The sequence below is a fragment of the Sminthopsis crassicaudata genome, chromosome 1 (assembly GCF_048593235.1).
Source record: "Sminthopsis crassicaudata isolate SCR6 chromosome 1, ASM4859323v1, whole genome shotgun sequence".
In the NCBI taxonomy this organism is placed as follows: Eukaryota; Metazoa; Chordata; class Mammalia; order Dasyuromorphia; family Dasyuridae; genus Sminthopsis; species Sminthopsis crassicaudata.
The window spans coordinates 472,527,036-472,545,141 of NC_133617.1; the positions used below are offsets into that span (position 1 = coordinate 472,527,036).

Genomic DNA, 18,106 nt, shown 5'->3' on the forward strand with positions numbered 1-18,106 from the left:
TTCTCAATGATTTGATTTCTTTATCCACTTTGTCTTTAAATGCGTGGGATGACTTCTCCAGACTGTCTTGCCAAGCTTCCCTTTCCTTTTCCCATTTTTCTTCTAGCTCTCTTGTGAGAGCCTTTTTGATTTCTTCTGTAAGAGTTTTGTGTATTGAGGAGTAGATCATATCCCCCCCTTAGGGGATTCCTCTGGAGACAGTTCGTTTTTAGTCTCCTCAGGATTTGAAGTCTGCTCTCTATCCATATAGAAGCTATCAAGGTTAGAGCTCTTTTAAATTTTTTGTTCATTTTGTCAGAGCAGAATCAAAGAAAACAAATTGAAAAGAGAAACAATTGGTCTGTTTCTGGGGAGGGATGGGGTTGGATGGTGTTATGAAGCTTCCTCTATAGACTGGGGGGGGGGGCAGCAGTGAGGCACTAAAAGGACAGCAATGGCTTCGCTGAGTCTGTGCTCTGAGGTTCTAAGAACATGCTGAGTCACTGGGGGTGGGGTGGTGGGGGTGGCTAGGTCTGGAGAGACGCCAGCTTTCCAAGGTTTTATTCTTTACCTCCAGTGTTTACACCTTCTCTGCTGATCCTGGCTTGCTGCCAAGACGGAATATCCACTCTGGGGTAAAGGTCATTCCGAAGAAACGGCAGAGATCGCACCCCTCCCCCTTCCGGTCTGAGCAATGTGAGCTGTCTTGCTCTTGCTGCTTGCCTTCAGCCTGCGCCCAGTCTCCCCCGAGCAAACAGAGACCTTTTCTGGTGAATTTCAAGGATGTCTTCTGTTGGTGATTATCTGTGGGGTTTTTCCGGTCAAGCATTAATTGCGGGCCTTGTCATGAAGTAAATTCTGAGAGAAAACGTGGAGCTCAAGCAGCTGTCTGCCTCCACGCCGCCATCTTGGCCGGAAGAAACTGCACACTTTTTGATCCAGCAGTGTCTCTACTGGGCCTGTATCTCAAAGAGATCCTAAAGAAGGGAAAGTGCAAAAAAATTTGTGGCAGCCCTTTTTGTAGTGGCTAGAAATTGGAAACTGAGTGGATACTTATCATTGGAGAATGGGGAATAAGTTATAGTATAAAAAGGTAATAGAATATTATTTTTCTATAAGAAATGATGATCAGGCTAATTTCAGAAAGGCCTGGAGAGACTTACGTGAACTGATGCTGAGTGAAATGAGGGCCAGGAGATCATTATACACAGCGATATCAATATTATACAATGATCAAATCTGATGGACATGGCTCTCTTTAACAATGAGTCGATTCAGACCAGTTCCATTAGACTTGTGATGGAGTTTTCTGTATCCAAGTAGAGGACTGTGGGGACTGAGTGTGGATCCCAACCTAGTATTTTCACCATTTTTGTTGTTGTTTACTTGGTTTTTTTTTCTCATTTTTTTCTTTTTTGATCTGATTTTTCTCATGCAGCATGATAATTGTGGAAATATGTATAGAGGAATTGCATATGTTTATTTAACCTTTATTAGATTATTTGCTGTCTGGAGGAGGGGTAGATGGGAGGGAGGCAGAAAAATTTGGAACACAGGGTTTTGTAAGGGTAAATGTTGAAAACTATCTTTATATGTATTTGGAAAAATAAAAAGCTATTAGTGCAAAAAATAACAAAAAAGCTATATTACTATTGTTCTATCAGTTCACTCTTGTCTGACTCTTTTTGATACCTTTTGAGTTTTATTTAGGCAGAGATACTAGAGTGGCTTGTCATTTTCTTCTCCATCTCATTTTACAGATAAAACTGAGGCAAATGGGTTCAGTAACTTGCCCAGAATCACACAGCTAGTAAGTGGCTGAAACCAGATTTAGATTCAGGAAGAGAAGTCTTGCTGACTTCAGGCCCAGCACTTTGTCTGCTGTACAATCTAGCTGCCCCCAAAGAGCTTATAGCAACAATTAAAAATATTATCTTTCATGACCCGGTTCAATTTATTCCAAGAATATTTTGTTGTTCCAGTGTTAGGAATACTATAAACATAATAGAGAAGCAATGGGACATAGTGAATAAAGAGCTAGCCTCTGCCACATACTGGCTATATGATCTATAGTTATTAAGTCACTTAACCTCTCAATTTCTTAACATTTCTGTAAGACTTTTACATTTCTTTTTTAAAATAGTAATTAATTTTTTCAAATACATGCAAAGATAGTTCCCAACATCCATCTTTGCAAAACCTTGTGTTCTATATTTTTCTCCTTCCCTCCTTTCTATCCCCTCTCATAGACAGCAAGCAATCCAATATAGAATTAAACATATACAATTCTTCTGAACATATTTCCATATTCACCATGCTGTGTTAAGTAAAATCAGATCAAAAGGTAAAAAGAAAAAACAAGCAAATAACTAAAAAAAAAAAAAAAAAAAGCAAACAACCAACAACCAAAAATTGCTATATTTTGATCCATTAAGTCTCCATAGTCCTCTCTCTCGATGCAGATGATTTTTTTCATCCCAAGTCTATTGGAATTGCCTTGAATCACCTCATTGTTGAGAAGAGCCAAGTCTATCACAATTGATCATCATATAATGTTGTTCTTGCTCTGTACAATGTTCTTCTTCTTATCAGTTCATGTAAGTCTCTCCAGGTCTTTTCTGAAATCAGCCTGCTCATAATTTCTTATAGAACAATAATATTCCATAACATTCCTATACTATAACTTAGCCATTCCCCAACTGATGAACACCCACTTAGTTTCCAGTTCCTTGTTGCTACAAACATTTTTGCATATGTGGATGCTTTTCCCTTTTTAATGATTTCTTTGGGGTATAGGCCCAGTTGAAGCACTGCTGGATCAAAAAGTATACACAATTTGATACCCTTTTGAGCTTAGTTCCAATTGCTCCCCAGAATGGTTGGATCACTTTACAACCCCACCAACAATGTATTAGTATCCCAGTTTTCCCAAATCCCCTCCAACATTTATCATTATCTTTTCCTGTCATCTTAGCCAATCTGAGAATTATGTAGTGGTATCTTAGAGTTGTCTTAATTTGCATTTCTTTGATCAATAGTGATTTAGAGCATTTTTTCATATGACTAGAAATAGTTTAAATTTCTTCATCTGAAAATTGTCTGTTCTTATCCTTTCACCATTTATCAATTGGAGAATGGCTTGATTTCTTATAAATTAGAGTCAATTTTTATATATTTTAGAAACAAGACCTTTATCAAAACCCTTGGATGTAAAAATTTCCCCCAGTTTTATGTTTCTCTTCTAATTTTATCTGCATTAGTTTTGTTTGCACAAAATTTTTTAACTTAATATAATCAAAATTATCCATTTTGCATTTCATAATGTACTCTAGTTCTTCTTTGGCCATAAATTCCTTCCTTCTCCACAGATCTGAGAGACTATCCATTGTTCTTCTAATTTGTTTATTGTATCACTCTTTATGTTTAAATCATGAACCCATTTCAACCTTATCTTGATATAGGGTATTAAGTGCTGTTCAGTGCCGAATTTATGCTACACTGTTTTCCAATTTCCTCAGTGATTTTTATCAAATAGTGAGTTCTTATCCCAAAAGCTACCATAATCATTGACTATTGTAAATACGTATTTCTTTATGAATCATCAACATTCATTTTTGCAAAATCTTGTGCTCCAAATTCTCCCTCCCTTCTTCCCATTCCCTCCTACAGACAGGGTCACAAGAAAGTAGATGGTGATATACCTTAAAGAAATTTAGAAATGGGAATTTTTATTATTATGTTGGTGAAAACAAGAATGAAAGGAAAAAGTTAGGAAGGAATCTAGAAATTCCCCTGAATGTCTAGGAGGTTGGAAAGATATGATAGGTTTAATTTTCTGAACAGAATATCTTCCATTTACATTTTCTTTCAATCACTCTGTGGAATTTATTTCAATTTTAATAATGTTATCATTTTAGGGGGACTTTGTTAAGAATATACCTATGTATCATGGTACTTACACATGGCCTGATGGTAGCACATATGAAGGAGAAGTGACAAATGGAGTTAGACATGGATTTGGAATGTTCAAATGCAGCACCCAACCTATATCTTATATTGGCCAGTGGTGTCATGGCAAGAGGCATGGAAAGGTATGTTATTCTTTTAAAATTGAAATATGTTGAGAATTCCCATCTTTGAATGAATCTCTCTTTGTCCCTCTAAACATAAGGAGGAGGAAGGAGGAGTAATAAAACTTAGTGAAACTTTATTAGTGTTTCATTTTGCTTCAGTTCACTTCAATCTGGTGCAAGATTAGTAAAAATTCCATTTAGGTGAAATAGTTAAATTAGTTAAATGAATAATTTTGTATAATCAAAGGGCACTTTAGGCTTAAGAAAAAGTTTCATATGAATTATCTAGTTAAATAACCACCTTCTTTATTTTATTTGAAGAGACTTAGCCTAATTGTTGTTTTTCTGTTATCAGGAAAAAATAATTCATTATTCATTGTGTACTTACTATGTATAGGGCAGTGCGTTACTTATTAAAGATACAAAGATAATTTATCAAAAAGCATTTATAAGTGTGTCCTCAATGTGCCCAGCACTGCTAAAGGGATACAAAGAAAAAGTAAATAATCTTTTCTCTTCAGAAGCTTATATCCTTCTACAATCTGGAATAGAATTACTAGTTGGCTACAATTAATATAATATTTTAGTTTAAGGTCATTTAATGTATGGACAAATCATCTATACCCTTCAATAGTCCCTAAAGATATCACTATTTAAAAATGCAGACCAATGATTAATTAATGATAATCTAGTCAGGAAAGAGGTTAAATTATATTCAGAATAGGTAAAGAAGGCAAAGAGATATGTAATACATTTTAGAAATATTTAACCAAAACAATTCAAATAGAACATACTTTAATGCTTAAAAAATATATTTGTTATTTGGAAAATTCACGTGTATAAAAAGAATTCATTTCTCAAAATTCTGGATAAGTGAAAGTTAACTGCATATCCTTGCTAACATACAATTTAGATAAGAGCTTCTCATCATAGAGTCCATAAACTTGCTTTTAAAAATACTTTGACAATTGTATTTCAATATATTGATTTTCTTTATAATCATATGTATTTTACTTGTGTTTTTAAAACATTATTCTCGGGGAAAAAAAATTACTACACTGCCAAAGGGTTCCATGACACAAAAATTATTAAACACCCCTGATTTGTGTATTTAATTATGGCTATAGAAATAGGTATTATGGCTTAACAGGGTACCTTAATGTCAAGGAGTCTTTTATAGACATTATCTCCTTAATCTTTTCAGTATCCTTATGAAGTTAAAAGGACACATTCTATTATTACTATCTAAATATTTGATATTTTATTTTTTCCAAGTTACATGTAAAACAATTTTTTTGCATTTGTTTTTAAAAGCTTGAATTCCAGATTCTCTTCCTTCCTCCCTCCCCATATCCACTCCTGAGTAAGAAGGCACACACAAAGCTCTGTCACTATCTCTTAAAAAAGTTTTTTTCATGATTTGATTGTATAATAATTCGTTGAAACATCTGAACAACGCACTATCTGGACTTTACACACAACTGCTGCTTTCTTCTTAATTTCTTTGACTTATTTGAACAATTTGTCAGTACATTAAAAAAAATGATACAAATTTTTGCATTACTTAGTCTTTTTAAAGTATATGCTAGTATAACAGGAGCTTCTGTCAGGTCCAGCTAGCCTAAATTCCAAACATGATACATAACACATTCAAATAGTAATGCTATCACCACAGTTTCCACCCACTGCAACCAGGTGGACTTGTTATGATATTTGTAGTATTTTTAGAGGAAAGAATATGAATATCAGAAAAGAAAGCATGAAAAGGAAACAACATGGATGTCATAGCTAAAAGGGGCTAGTGCTAATCTAAAGATATGGCTGCAGACCCAAGCATTGTTGATATTGTTTAATAGAAAAATCTGGTGAAATCCCATGATAAGGCTTTCATAACCTTTGCCTATTTCAGAATACTGAGTCCACAGCTTTCAGCAGTGGGCTGGTGGTTCTTTACCGTGTTGATGGTTGGTATTTTCTGAAATAGAAGAGTAGGCAATTTCTTTATGATGGCTATTTTGCCTTGGAATGACCTCCCATGTAAATTAAGCTGCATTAGAATATATTGTCCTGAAATAACTACACCCAGAGAAGGAACACTGGGAAGTGAATGTAAATTGTTAGCACTACTGTCTATCTACCCAGGTTACTTACACCTTCGGAATCTAATACTTAATGTGCAACAAGAAAATGGTATTTACACACATATATTGTATCTAGGTTATACTGTAACACATGTAAAATGTATGGGATTGCCTGTCATCGGGGGGAGGGAATGGAGGGAGGGGGGGATAATTTGGAAAAATGAATACAAGGGATAATATTATAAAAAAAATTACTCATGCATATATACTGTGAAAAAAAATTCTAAATAAAATTTAAAAAAAAAAAAGAATATATTGTCCTGAATGCTGTCATTCTCAAATAAGTGGTAATAATGTTGCACAAAACTAGATCCAATCTGTTCCTAAATTGGCCTGTCACCTATTTTGGATCTTTACCTAGTAATTAGAAACCAACTGGTTGGCACCATGGCAGCAATGATGGCAGAGGCAACCTGTCACTATCTTCTTGATGGCAAAATTGAAATGCAGAATGATTGTATCATATTTAAATATAACATTGACTTTTAATTTAATTTAATTCTATTTAACTTATTTATACCAATTAAAGATATGTAGGAGTTCATATGCATTTTTATTCAAAGAAGAAAAGTAATTGTATGATATAAAGATTAGATTTTTTAAAAATCCTGCTATTTATCTTAGGGCTCCATTTATTACAATCAAGATGGCACTTCTTGGTATGAAGGAGATTGGGTCTACAATATCAAAAAAGGATGGGGCATAAGATGGTATGTATAACCTTTACTGTTTTTTAAAGTATGAGTAAAAAAGAGCCTTTTTAACTTATATAATTTTGATCAGAATCTATTTACATAAAAAAATGCAGAAATGTCAGAGATAAAGGTGTTTTTTGTATAGACAAAGTTGAGGTATTTGCATTTCCTTCCTTCCTTCCTTCCTTCCCTTTTCCTTCTCCCTCCCTCTCCTTTTCTTTCTCCTTCTTTTTTAATGATAATATACATTTTTAAACTATAAAGTTTACAAAGTACTTTTTTGTTCTTTGAAGTACATTTTTTAAAAAAGTTTTGATGAATCATTTCCCTAAAACATTTTTTCCTTTACTATCTTCCTTTGCAATCAACCAACAATCAAGTTAAATGAAACTTTGATAATGTAATTGTTTACAATGAAGCATATAACATTTTATGCTTAAGATTTCCTGTTCCTTAACAGAAGAATTTGTATTTTGATGACAATTATATGAAACCAAATTGGTCATTTTATTTGATCTCAAATCTATTCTCTTTTAGTGATCTTTTCACTCATAATATTAAAGACACTGTGTATATGTGTGTATGTATGTGTGTCATTCTGCTTTCCCTTCTCTTACTCAATTTGTTCAAGTCTTCCCATGCTTTCCTGAGCTCTTCCCTTTGATTATATTAAGGTTACAATAGTACATTCATAGCATAATTTAATTAGTCATTTTCTAATTGATAGTATCATACTTTGTTCCAGCTCTTTGCTATGGCAAGAAATGCTGCAATAAAAAAACTTTCTTGCTGATGTATCACTGGATCAAAAGACATTAATAGTTTAGTTACTTTTCTTGCATAATTCTAACCTGTTTTACAACAACCCACAACTCCTGAGTTTTAAGTGATTATAGATTTAGCACTGGAAAGATTAGAGGCCATCTAACAACTCCCTCATTTTCATATATGGAAACCGAGAACTAAAGAGGTTAAGGGATTGGCTTGAAGTCACACAGGTGATGGTATAAGAGGGTTTTGAACCCAAGTCCTTTGGTTTCAAATACAGTATTCTTTCTGCTATAGCATCTTACCTCTTCCCAACAGTATAGTAGTAGACTTGTGGTTCCTCATCCCTTCTAAAATCATTTCCATCTTTTATCATTTATGCCAACTTAATGGATGAGAGAGCATACTAAAATTGGAATTTGGAACATATTTCCCTATATTAGTTGTTAGTTTGCATTTTTTTCACTTCAAAGCCATTTCTTACATATCCTTTGACTACTTATCTTCTAGAAAATAGCTCTTAGTCTTATTTTTTGTGTCACTTGCCTTTTGGATGTCAGATTTTTATCAGAGACATTCAAGGCAAAGGTTTTTTCCATATTTCATAGCTTCTCTTTTTATTCTAGCTATTGGATTTTGTTTGTATAAAAGTTTTTCAATTTTACATAATTGAAATAATCTATTTTATCTTTTACAATCTTCTTTACCACTTAAATGGTTATTCTCCCTTTAAGCATAGTTGTCAAAGGTAGACTTCTATTTCTTAACTTTTTAAATAAGACCTTTTATATTTAGATCACCTCCCTATATGAAGTTTACTGCAATGTATGTTTTTTTCAGTTGAAATAATTTTATTAAACTGTTGCCTTTAAAGTCATAGAGACTAATGTTCTTAAAAAACAGTAGTAGAAATAACAATAATAAATAGTAATTATAGCACTTTAAGATTTGCAGAGTACTTTACAGAGTACTTTTTATTTTTTATCTTCACAATAACCCAGAGAAGTAGCTGCTGTTATTATTTCCATTTTACAGATAAGGAAACTGATACAAATAGAGGTTAAAGGACTTGTCCAGGGTCACATAACTAGTTAGTGTCTAAGGTCAAATTTGAACTCGGGTCATTATGACTCCAGGTCCAGCAATCTAGCCACATTCTTTCCTGACTGCTGGGTAGCAATACACCATATTTACTAGATAATAATAACATCTTCCCTCTCAAGAATGTGCATTCAGTTATAACCTTTCAGTAAGAGTGCTTGGAATAAATTCTTTTAAAAACTTGGTATCTAAAAATGCATTAACCATTTGCATCTGGTTCAAAGCCTAGTTAACTGTCATATGAACTATTGTTTCTTTTATATTTGCTAATATTTACATTTGCACTCCATTGTTTCATCAACATTTTCTGTAGGCTCATCAGCAAGTTGAGCAGAATTTTCCTTTTTTCCTGGGGTCTTCAAGACCTTCTAGGAATGGGGAACTCACCTTTATCATAGATTGTAAACTTCAAGTCTTTCACAATAATGTCAAAGGAAGCTTTCTTTGTAAGTGTCTGTAGAAAATATTCCTAGAGATGCCAATACTACATATAACTAGTTTAAATTGAGTCATTGGATTTAGACACACATATCTAAAGAATTTTTGTCAGCAAAGTCTTTAGCACTGACAAATGGTTCAACATCAGAAACCAAGATGATTTTTATAAGTGGAAATGACATTAAAGAAGAAGCATTTTCATCTGCTTTGCTCTTGCATCCATAGGACCTTTTCATTTGACTTGCAGCCGAAACATTCTGTAAATGTTGTCTTTCCATCAGAATGTAATCTGAAGTGTCTTATTTTTCTATATCCCTAGTGCTAGCACAATTCCTTGTGCATTGTAGGGATTTAATAAATGTTTTATTCATTCATTTATTCAAATAAGTATGGCAAACTGTGAAGTATATCTCAATGGACATAATTCTACAGTCAAAGTAGTTTTTAAATGGAAAAATTTGGAACATGAGGACTCATTGCTACATTGACCAGTGCTTACATCATTATATAGCATGAATTCATAGTGCCCTGCTGTTACCTGAATCTTGCTTCCTATTAGAGATATTGGGCAAGACACTGAAAGAAGTATGTCAAACAAAAATCTGAAAACCAGATATTCCTAACACATAAAGTTGCACCAGAACCTAACATCAGCAGTGAACCCAGCAAATTAATTTCCAGTGTAGGTACCAACATTTAGAATATTTTTTTTGATAAGCTGCCAGTTGAAGTCATGCCTTCTTAAAAGCATAAAGCACAGCACACATTTTTATTTTAGTCCCAAGGATAATTAAGGCTTATTTCATTGTTCATATTTTATACTGTGTTTGATGAATTCTTTCCTGATGGCTTCAAGCAGTGAAACTATTGTTATCTTGGTTGTACAATATTTCTCCAGAATTGGCAGAGCTAAGGCTTTCTTCAGAACTGTGGGATTAAATGCTTATTTGGTGGTATAAGTTGTTGGGATAAATCTATTTGCTGCCAAATTATTATGTAATTTTCCTAAAAGTCTTGTAAAATAGTATGTCCTTATATAAGTAGTTTCCCTAATTATCTGTTGGGCTATCTAGTACTTTCCCCATTATACCAACAAAGTAATCTATTAATATTGATGTAATTATTATATTTTTATTGTCTGTTTTGTGTAAGAATAGCCTGTCTTTTACATGTTGGTCACAGATGACTTTTATTTCATTACTTGCATGTTCTCTGAAAATTTATTTGATTTTAGGCTGTCTCTTTGCAACATAGAGAAACTGTATTAAAATATATATTTTTATCCATGCAAAATCTTAACTCTTTTAAAGCAATGTATATCAGTTTAAATTTGGTTAGAGTTTTTTATCTTCCTTCTCACTTTGTTACATCATCAGATTCTTTAACAAAATAAAAATGTTATGGTTACCAATATTGTTGGTATTTCATTTTATTCACATATCTCTATAGTCATTTTAGATATATAAATAAATCTTCAAAGTGTTGAAATTCTTAGATGAAAGTGAGTTGGAAGAGGTTAAAAAGAAAAACTTAGGTGCAAACACTTATGTGTATACTTATGACTTAAGTTTGTACTTAAGACTTTAAAATGTGCAGTTTTATCAATATGGGTAGTTCCTTCACTAGTGCAAAAGTATTGCAGCTCTTCTACATATTAGTTGAGAAGTTTTCAAGAGTTTGTAGCTAATATAGCAAAAAAAAAAAATCCATCAACAAGTAACCAGTGGAAATCCTCTCTAACTTGAGCTAAGGAAATTTTTAGATGACTGTCCATTGTTAGGTGTTTTCAACCTTGGCAGGATCTACAAAAGCTTGCAATCGAATGGCATAACCTTAAGAGCCCAGGGACATCTCCACACCATGAAAAGTCACTAGAACAGTAGTTATTAATTTATAGTCCACAAATCTCTAAGAGATCTACGATAGAAGCTAGGACAGTTATTTGTTTGTTTTTTCAAAGTTTTGACAATTGTATTTCAATTTAGTTAGTTTTCTTTGTAATCCAATGCATTCTTATTTTATGCCTTTAAAACTATTATTCTGAAAAGTAGCTCATAAACTTCATCAGACTGCAAAAGGGGTCTAGGACACAATAAAGTTTAAGAACCTCTGCACTTGAGCAAGGCTTTTGTGGGAGTATGCCAATAGTCTTTTTAAAATCTTATTTTTTTTCTAGTTACACATCTGGAAATATTTATGAAGGTCAGTGGGAAGACAATATGCGCCATGGTGAGGGAAGGATGAGATGGCTGACAACCAATGAAGAGTATACTGGTCAGTGGGTGAAGGGCATCCAGGTACTATACTAATTAAATTGAGCAAATGTCTGTGCTGTCAAAACGTAGCATGTAATGGCATAACCAAGGTCACAAGTTAAAGTTAGATTCTGCCATCTATAATATTCATTATTTCTGTGATCTATGTAAGGGCTCATAAGAGATTTCACAATCATCATTAATGTCCTAAGAACTACAGAGCAAAAGTCAGTGTAGTTGCAGGCTGACTTCCTTGAATATCCCTGGAATTTTTGTCATTATTGTCCAGGATTTGACACCTCAAATCTGGATTTTTAACTAAGTCTTGGCAATATTTACCCAAGATGAGTTTCCATATTTGGTACAGAAGAAGTGTGGCAGAATGCAAAGAACACTGACTTCAGGCCATGAAGAGCTGAGTTTAAGTCATACCTTTTTTCTCTCAATAGTATTTTATTTTTCCAAATATATATAAAAAATAGTTTTCAACATTCATTTTTGTAAGACTGTGTTCTCAAAATTTTCTTCCTTTCTCCCATATCCCCCTTCCCCAAGATAGTATGCAATCTGATATTTATCTGATATTATATTAGATGATAAGCAATCTGATATTATATTAGTCTGATAAATATGTGCAATCACAAGTCCTACCTTTTACAAATACTACTTTGGTGAACCTGAGAAAATCCCTAAACTTCTTAATGTGCCGGGGATTCTCTGAAACTATAAAATGCAGAGCAGTTACGGTCTTCATTAGTAAAGGTAATGTCCTCTACCAATGAAATCGTGAAACCTGATTGATATCTACTTATGTGGTGGGGAAAAAAATGACCTGTTTGAAAATTCTTGTTATTTTCTTTATTTTCAGAATGGATTTGGAACACATACTTGGTTTCTAAAGAGAATTCCTGGCTCTCAGTATCCTTTGAGAAATGAATATGTAGGAGATTTTGTGAATGGAGATCGTCATGGTCGTGGGAAGTTTTTCTATGCCAGTGGTGCAATGTATGATGGAGAATGGATTTCCAATAAGAAGCATGGTTTTGTAAGTAGTCTTGTAAAAATCACATTTTAAAAGCAAGATATTTGAAACACAATAATAGCTATACCATTTGCTTCCAAGTAGTAAACTATATCTATTTTACATGAGAAGTTATTGCTTAAAAGATGTTTTGAAATATATACATCTTATCAAGTTAATATTTTGAAAAAGTCTATTTAATCATGTGATACCAGTTAATATTCTGTTTAATGTGCTTTCCTTTGTATCTAGCAGTTTATGCTTTGTGGTTATTTGGAAAAGCATCATGCCATGGGTGGTGGTAGAAAGATCAAGGGTGTGGGATTCTGGCTCTAACTCTGGCTGTGCTACTCATAACTTTTTAAACATGTGCAAGTCACTTAAACAATCTTTCAGAGTCTCAATTTCCTCTTCTCTAAGGAGCATGGACTAGGAGAGCTTTAAATTCCCATCCAATGCTAAAATTCTTTTTTAGCTCTGTAATTCTAATGTGATGATATCTTTAAGTTGAACTCTTCTATAATAAACTTCATTCTGGAATTTTCATGTTGTCAATTATGCCTGAAACGATCTGTCTCCTCATTTCTACCTCCTGGCTTCCTTTAAGTATCAGCTAAAATTTCACCTTCTATAGGAAGCCCTTCCTGACTCCCTTTAATACTACTTACTGTCTTCTTTCTTTTGATCATCAATATATATAAGTCATTTATGCCGTTTTTGTTTGTTTGTTTGTTTTGTTTTGTTTTTTGGTATGTTGTCGTCTTTATTAGATTGTGAGCTTCTTGAGAGTAGGGACAGTCTTTTGCCTTTCTTGTATCTTCAGCACAATGTTTGGCATACCATAGGGACTTAATAAATGCTTATTGAGTAACTGATTGAAATAACCCTTGCATTTGGTCAGTATTAGGCATGTGGGTATGGCTTTATAACAGAACAAAATTGACTATATCCCTGGGCTTTACGCCATGTTTTGTCCTGTTGAATTAATTAACCAAAGATTAAATGGCATTGAACTCGAATATGTGAAAAATAAGCATCCTTAAATCTCAAGATATAAGATATTATTCTAAATTAAAACTAAATTAAAAGTTGAAGCAGTTGCACTATAAACTATTATATCTCAGAACACACTTGAAAAATACTTTTATACATTTATCAACATTTTCTTGATTAAACTTACTTAAGACTGGAAAAAATGATATTTGTTTTCTTTGTAGGGAAGGTTAACATTCAAAAATGGACGTGTTTATGAAGGACAGTTTGCCAATGACCACATAGTCGATGTTCCATTAGATGAGAATGAGGCAGAAAATAACCAGGATGATGACAGTGCTTACCCAGAGCCTCCATATAGTGCTGGTAGGAATCATTAAATGCCAAAGAAAAAAAAATCAACCCACTTTGATATCAAAATGTCTATCTGCCGATATACATTTAATAAGTCAAGGGAATAATGCTTTCATTAATATCTAACTTCATCTAAATCTCTTGTATGCACTTGTTCAAGTTTATTTCATAAGTAGGAATACTTTAAAATGGTTTATGTTATTTTCCATAAAGCATAACATGATTTTTTTTTAATTTGTTAGAGGTTATCAGAAAACTTGATGGCAGTGAAAGCAATTCCGTGTTAGGATCAAGCATTGAACTTGATTTGACTTTGTTGTTAGACATGTACCCTCCAGAGGACAGACCTGAAGAAAAGAAACAGGTAAAACTATATGCTATATAATCATTTTCGTAAGCTTTTCCACAGTTAATTAAATTATATAATTATTATAGTTCTTCATAGTTATGAAAAATGCTTTCTTGAAAATTTGCTTTAAAAAAAACCTAAATACCAAATTAAAAAATTAAAAGATATACAAGTGCAGTGGGTTATATAATTTTTCATAAATTTCTGTAGATATCTGGATCTTGATGATAATCCATTCCATATAGATAGGAAAGCACTTTAACCATCAGAATATGCTCTGAACACTTCTGAAAATTTTTAATTCATTTAAGATCTATTCCTAATTCTTAGATGCCATATCTACATTATCTTTCTTTATGATGGCCAATGCAAAATTTCAATTTAAGTCAACAAATGTTCATGAAGTAGTTACTTGTAAGTTTGTAAGGTACTAGTCAATTCAATTTTTAAAATCAATGGAACTCTTTGAGTTTCCTAATGTTTTGACTGAATTGGCAAGACCAATCTAGTGCACGTGGTCCTGACCATAGTAAGAGTAAAAATGTGACCAAGGTAAAGTTTTTTTAGATGTCTCCCTCTTGATCATTTCCTCCTTATGGGACCCCAGAGCTCTTTTGTTGCCTCAGCAGAGAAGAAAGAGATCCTATCCATTCACTGACCTTTTAATGTCAGACATTAATTCCTTGAAGAAACTTAAAGGATCCTTATTTTAAAAAGATTTCCTCAAATAAATGGCTGCTGAACTTGCTCCATCCTCTCAATATCAGATCTTCCCCTGCTAGGACCATAGAAACCATTGTGAAATACAGTTGGAGCTTTCAGAAAATTTTGATTTCCATATGGGAAAGAAGTTTTGAAAGAAGAGCTAACTCACGGATAAGGCTGACTTCACTGCATGACTGGATAGTGCAAGATATTTTCTTCCACATTGCTTGCATGTTTTCACTATATTCTGATACAGCTACTTGGAATTTCACCATACAAAGGTTTACGTCAATAAGCTTTCTTTTCTAAAAATACAATTATTTCTGTGAGGTCAGGAGCTATCAAGTTTCAAATTGGTACATGATATTACATGATCACAACACCCAAAATATTCTGAAAACTTTCAAATCTGAGAATAACTTCTTCTCAGGGAAATAAAAATTCTTTCTCAAAGCAATACTTTATAAAGACATAGAATAAAGAACAACTTCAAGGTAATTAAATGAGAAAATTATTTTAATTTGATTCATTTTAATGGTCCTTATAGTAGGACATCATTAATGGACAAGACACTTGAAGTCTCCCCTGTAATAGAGAATAGCATGGTTTATAGCATGGTTTATCTATCCATCTATCTTCCTTTATATGTTGTCTTCTCCCATTAGAATATAAGGTCCTTGAGGTCAGGGACTGTCTTCTTAGCATACTATTTGACACAGTGTAATCACTTTACTATAAGCTTGGTGATTTTTTTAAAAGTTGGCTTAGAAAGTAGGGTTAGTTTGGTAGTAATATGGTCATTCACATAACATTAAGATAGCTTTCATTTTCCTCCCTTTCAGGTAGAATTTGCTGTTTTGAGAAATATTTCAGAATTAAGAAGAATCTATAGCTTTTATAGTAGCCTGGGATGTGATCATTCTCTTGACAACACTTTCCTGATGACAAAGCTTCAGTTCTGGAGATTTTTAAAGGATTGCAAACTTCATCACTATAAAATAACTCTTGCTGATATGGACAGAGTATTAAGTGGTTAGTACTGATACCTTGTGGTTTTTTTTTTTTTTTTTGATGTGTTAAAATTAATATATAAAATGATGTAACCTTAGAATCAATGAGTTCTCCTTTTGAGTGTTTACTGGGTGTCTGCTTAGAAGCATTATGCAAGTAGTTGATTATCAAAAATCTGTGATCTCTGACCTTAAGATATTTACAGTATAATTGGAAAATAAAAGCCAATAATGATAATAATAGGTAACATTATATAATATTTTAAGGTTTGCAAAGCAGTTTAAAAATATTATCTCATCCTAACAATCCCGAAAAGTAAGTTCCATTTTTATCCTCATTTTATAGATGAACAAATGGAGGAAACAACAATTAAATAGCTTGCCCAGGGTCACAGAGATAGTATCTGAGGCAGGACCTGAATTCATGTCTTTCTGACTACAGATCCAGCTCTTTGTGGATAGAAACCTGTGTTTCAGTACACATGACAGCAATGAGTGACATGAAATAGATAATTAAGTGTAAAATTTTGCTTCACAGACTGTATGTATATAGTTCAAAAAAGAGAAAAGTTACGAAGTAGCTAGCAAAAGTTTCTTGGTGGAAATGGAACCCAAGTTGGGCCATGATTTGCACATTAGGAAGTTTTTGAAGGTATTCTTCTTTCAACTAGTGCTGCTAAGTTACTTTATATACTCCCTTGTAAATGATCAAACATTTATTTGATGGAATAGTCCTGGATTAAAAATAATAGACACAAAAAATTGAACAGTCTTCAAGCTCAATCTTTGTTATTATATATAGCATCTTGTTTCCGACCATTTCCTAAGAGAAACAACTTCATTTGATTTTTCACTGAATAGTGTTCCAGAGGCAGATAACTTAGAAAGAAGGGCCTTAAAATGGTTTGTCTATTCCAATATTGCTAAGCTTTTCCCCAATTTGCTTTTCTCATTTTAGATAATAATAATATTTCAGTTGAAGAGATTCACTCCCCTTTTACCACTTTACTACTGAGAACGTTTTTGAATTATCTCTTACAACTAGCATACCACATTTATAACAAAGATTACAAGTAAGTATTATTTCTTTTCTTTTTAAAAAAATATTTTATTCTAATCATCAAAAATATTAAAATAAATTTCTGAAAGCTCCTACATAAATATAGAATCTCCAAATTATAATTTCTACAAATGGGTAGATTAACTTAAACAAAATGAAAATGTCCTATTCACTTGTATCCCTTTCTGATGTTGTTATTGTTTTTAAAACTTTTGTTGCTGTGATTGTGTTGCTGCTGCTATTGTTTTAGTTGTTACCATCTCATCTTTGTTTCACTTTTTTGATGAAAATTCAGATAAAATCTCTCCTGGGACAAGTCACTGATATTGTTTGCTGAAATTTGGGGTTCTCTGGACTCTTGCACAGGTGGATAAAATAACTGTTATTTTGTATCTGAATAAAACTATCAGGATGTAAACTCATTCCCTGTAGGCTCATTGGAAGAATCATCAGAATATCTAGGACAACAAGGATGATTTGCACTTTATTTTGCTCCCACATAATTTTGATCTCCTCTTTTAGGTTCTCTGTATTTTAAAAGCTTTTTCTTCAATATAGCTTAAAGATTACATGGCAGAATAATAATAATAAGGATTCAGGTTCAGAGACTACAGTCTTGATTTTGCCTTGGCATACTTTAAAGATATACTTATTGTATTCAAATGATATTTTTACATCAACAGAGAAATATTCTCCAAGAAGCTACTTAATTTATTTTTCGGGGGGGGGGGCTATCTAGTTTGATGTCATCCACATTTATTAAGTTATTGGTTCAACTCTGTAGAGGGTCACAAAGAGTGGGGGAACTCTGGGTGAGGTATAAGACTTGCTAACAATGTCTGGTTTGGCTCCCCATCTTCCCTAAAGTCTTTGGGCCTTCCTGAGAAATCAGGGAGGGCGTGACCACCTGTGTTCTACTTGAAGCAAGGAATACTTACTGTAAAGAGGCATTTACACATCAATAGCAGGGTGCTTATAGTTACTACATGCTTAGTGTGCTGTAATGATGTAATCATACTAAGGTATTTAGGGGATAAGAGGACTTGAAATAGCCTCATAGGTCCCTGCCTCCTTCACTCCTCCACTAAGACCAAGGACTTGGGCTGGTCCTGAGATCCTCCAGACAACTATTCCGGACCATATATTTTGGCACTCCAGTGTGGG

General features: G+C 33.2%; 1 protein-coding gene across 7 annotated transcripts in view; it reads left to right on the forward strand.

Annotated features, from left to right (window-relative positions):
• RSPH10B (radial spoke head 10 homolog B) overlaps window positions 1–18,106 on the forward strand; it is an 85,860-nt gene that overhangs the window by 15,313 nt on the left and 52,441 nt on the right. For all 7 annotated transcript variants that reach the window (XM_074281064.1, XM_074281065.1, XM_074281067.1 and 4 more), the window contains exons 5-12: window positions 3,897–4,070; window positions 6,818–6,903; window positions 11,372–11,492; window positions 12,319–12,495; window positions 13,689–13,830; window positions 14,061–14,182; window positions 15,715–15,904; window positions 16,841–16,955. In XM_074281064.1, the coding sequence (XP_074137165.1) occupies window positions 3,897–4,070; window positions 6,818–6,903; window positions 11,372–11,492; window positions 12,319–12,495; window positions 13,689–13,830; window positions 14,061–14,182; window positions 15,715–15,904; window positions 16,841–16,955 (1,127 nt within the window). The remainder of the gene's footprint in view (window positions 1–3,896; window positions 4,071–6,817; window positions 6,904–11,371; window positions 11,493–12,318; window positions 12,496–13,688; window positions 13,831–14,060; window positions 14,183–15,714; window positions 15,905–16,840; window positions 16,956–18,106) is intronic.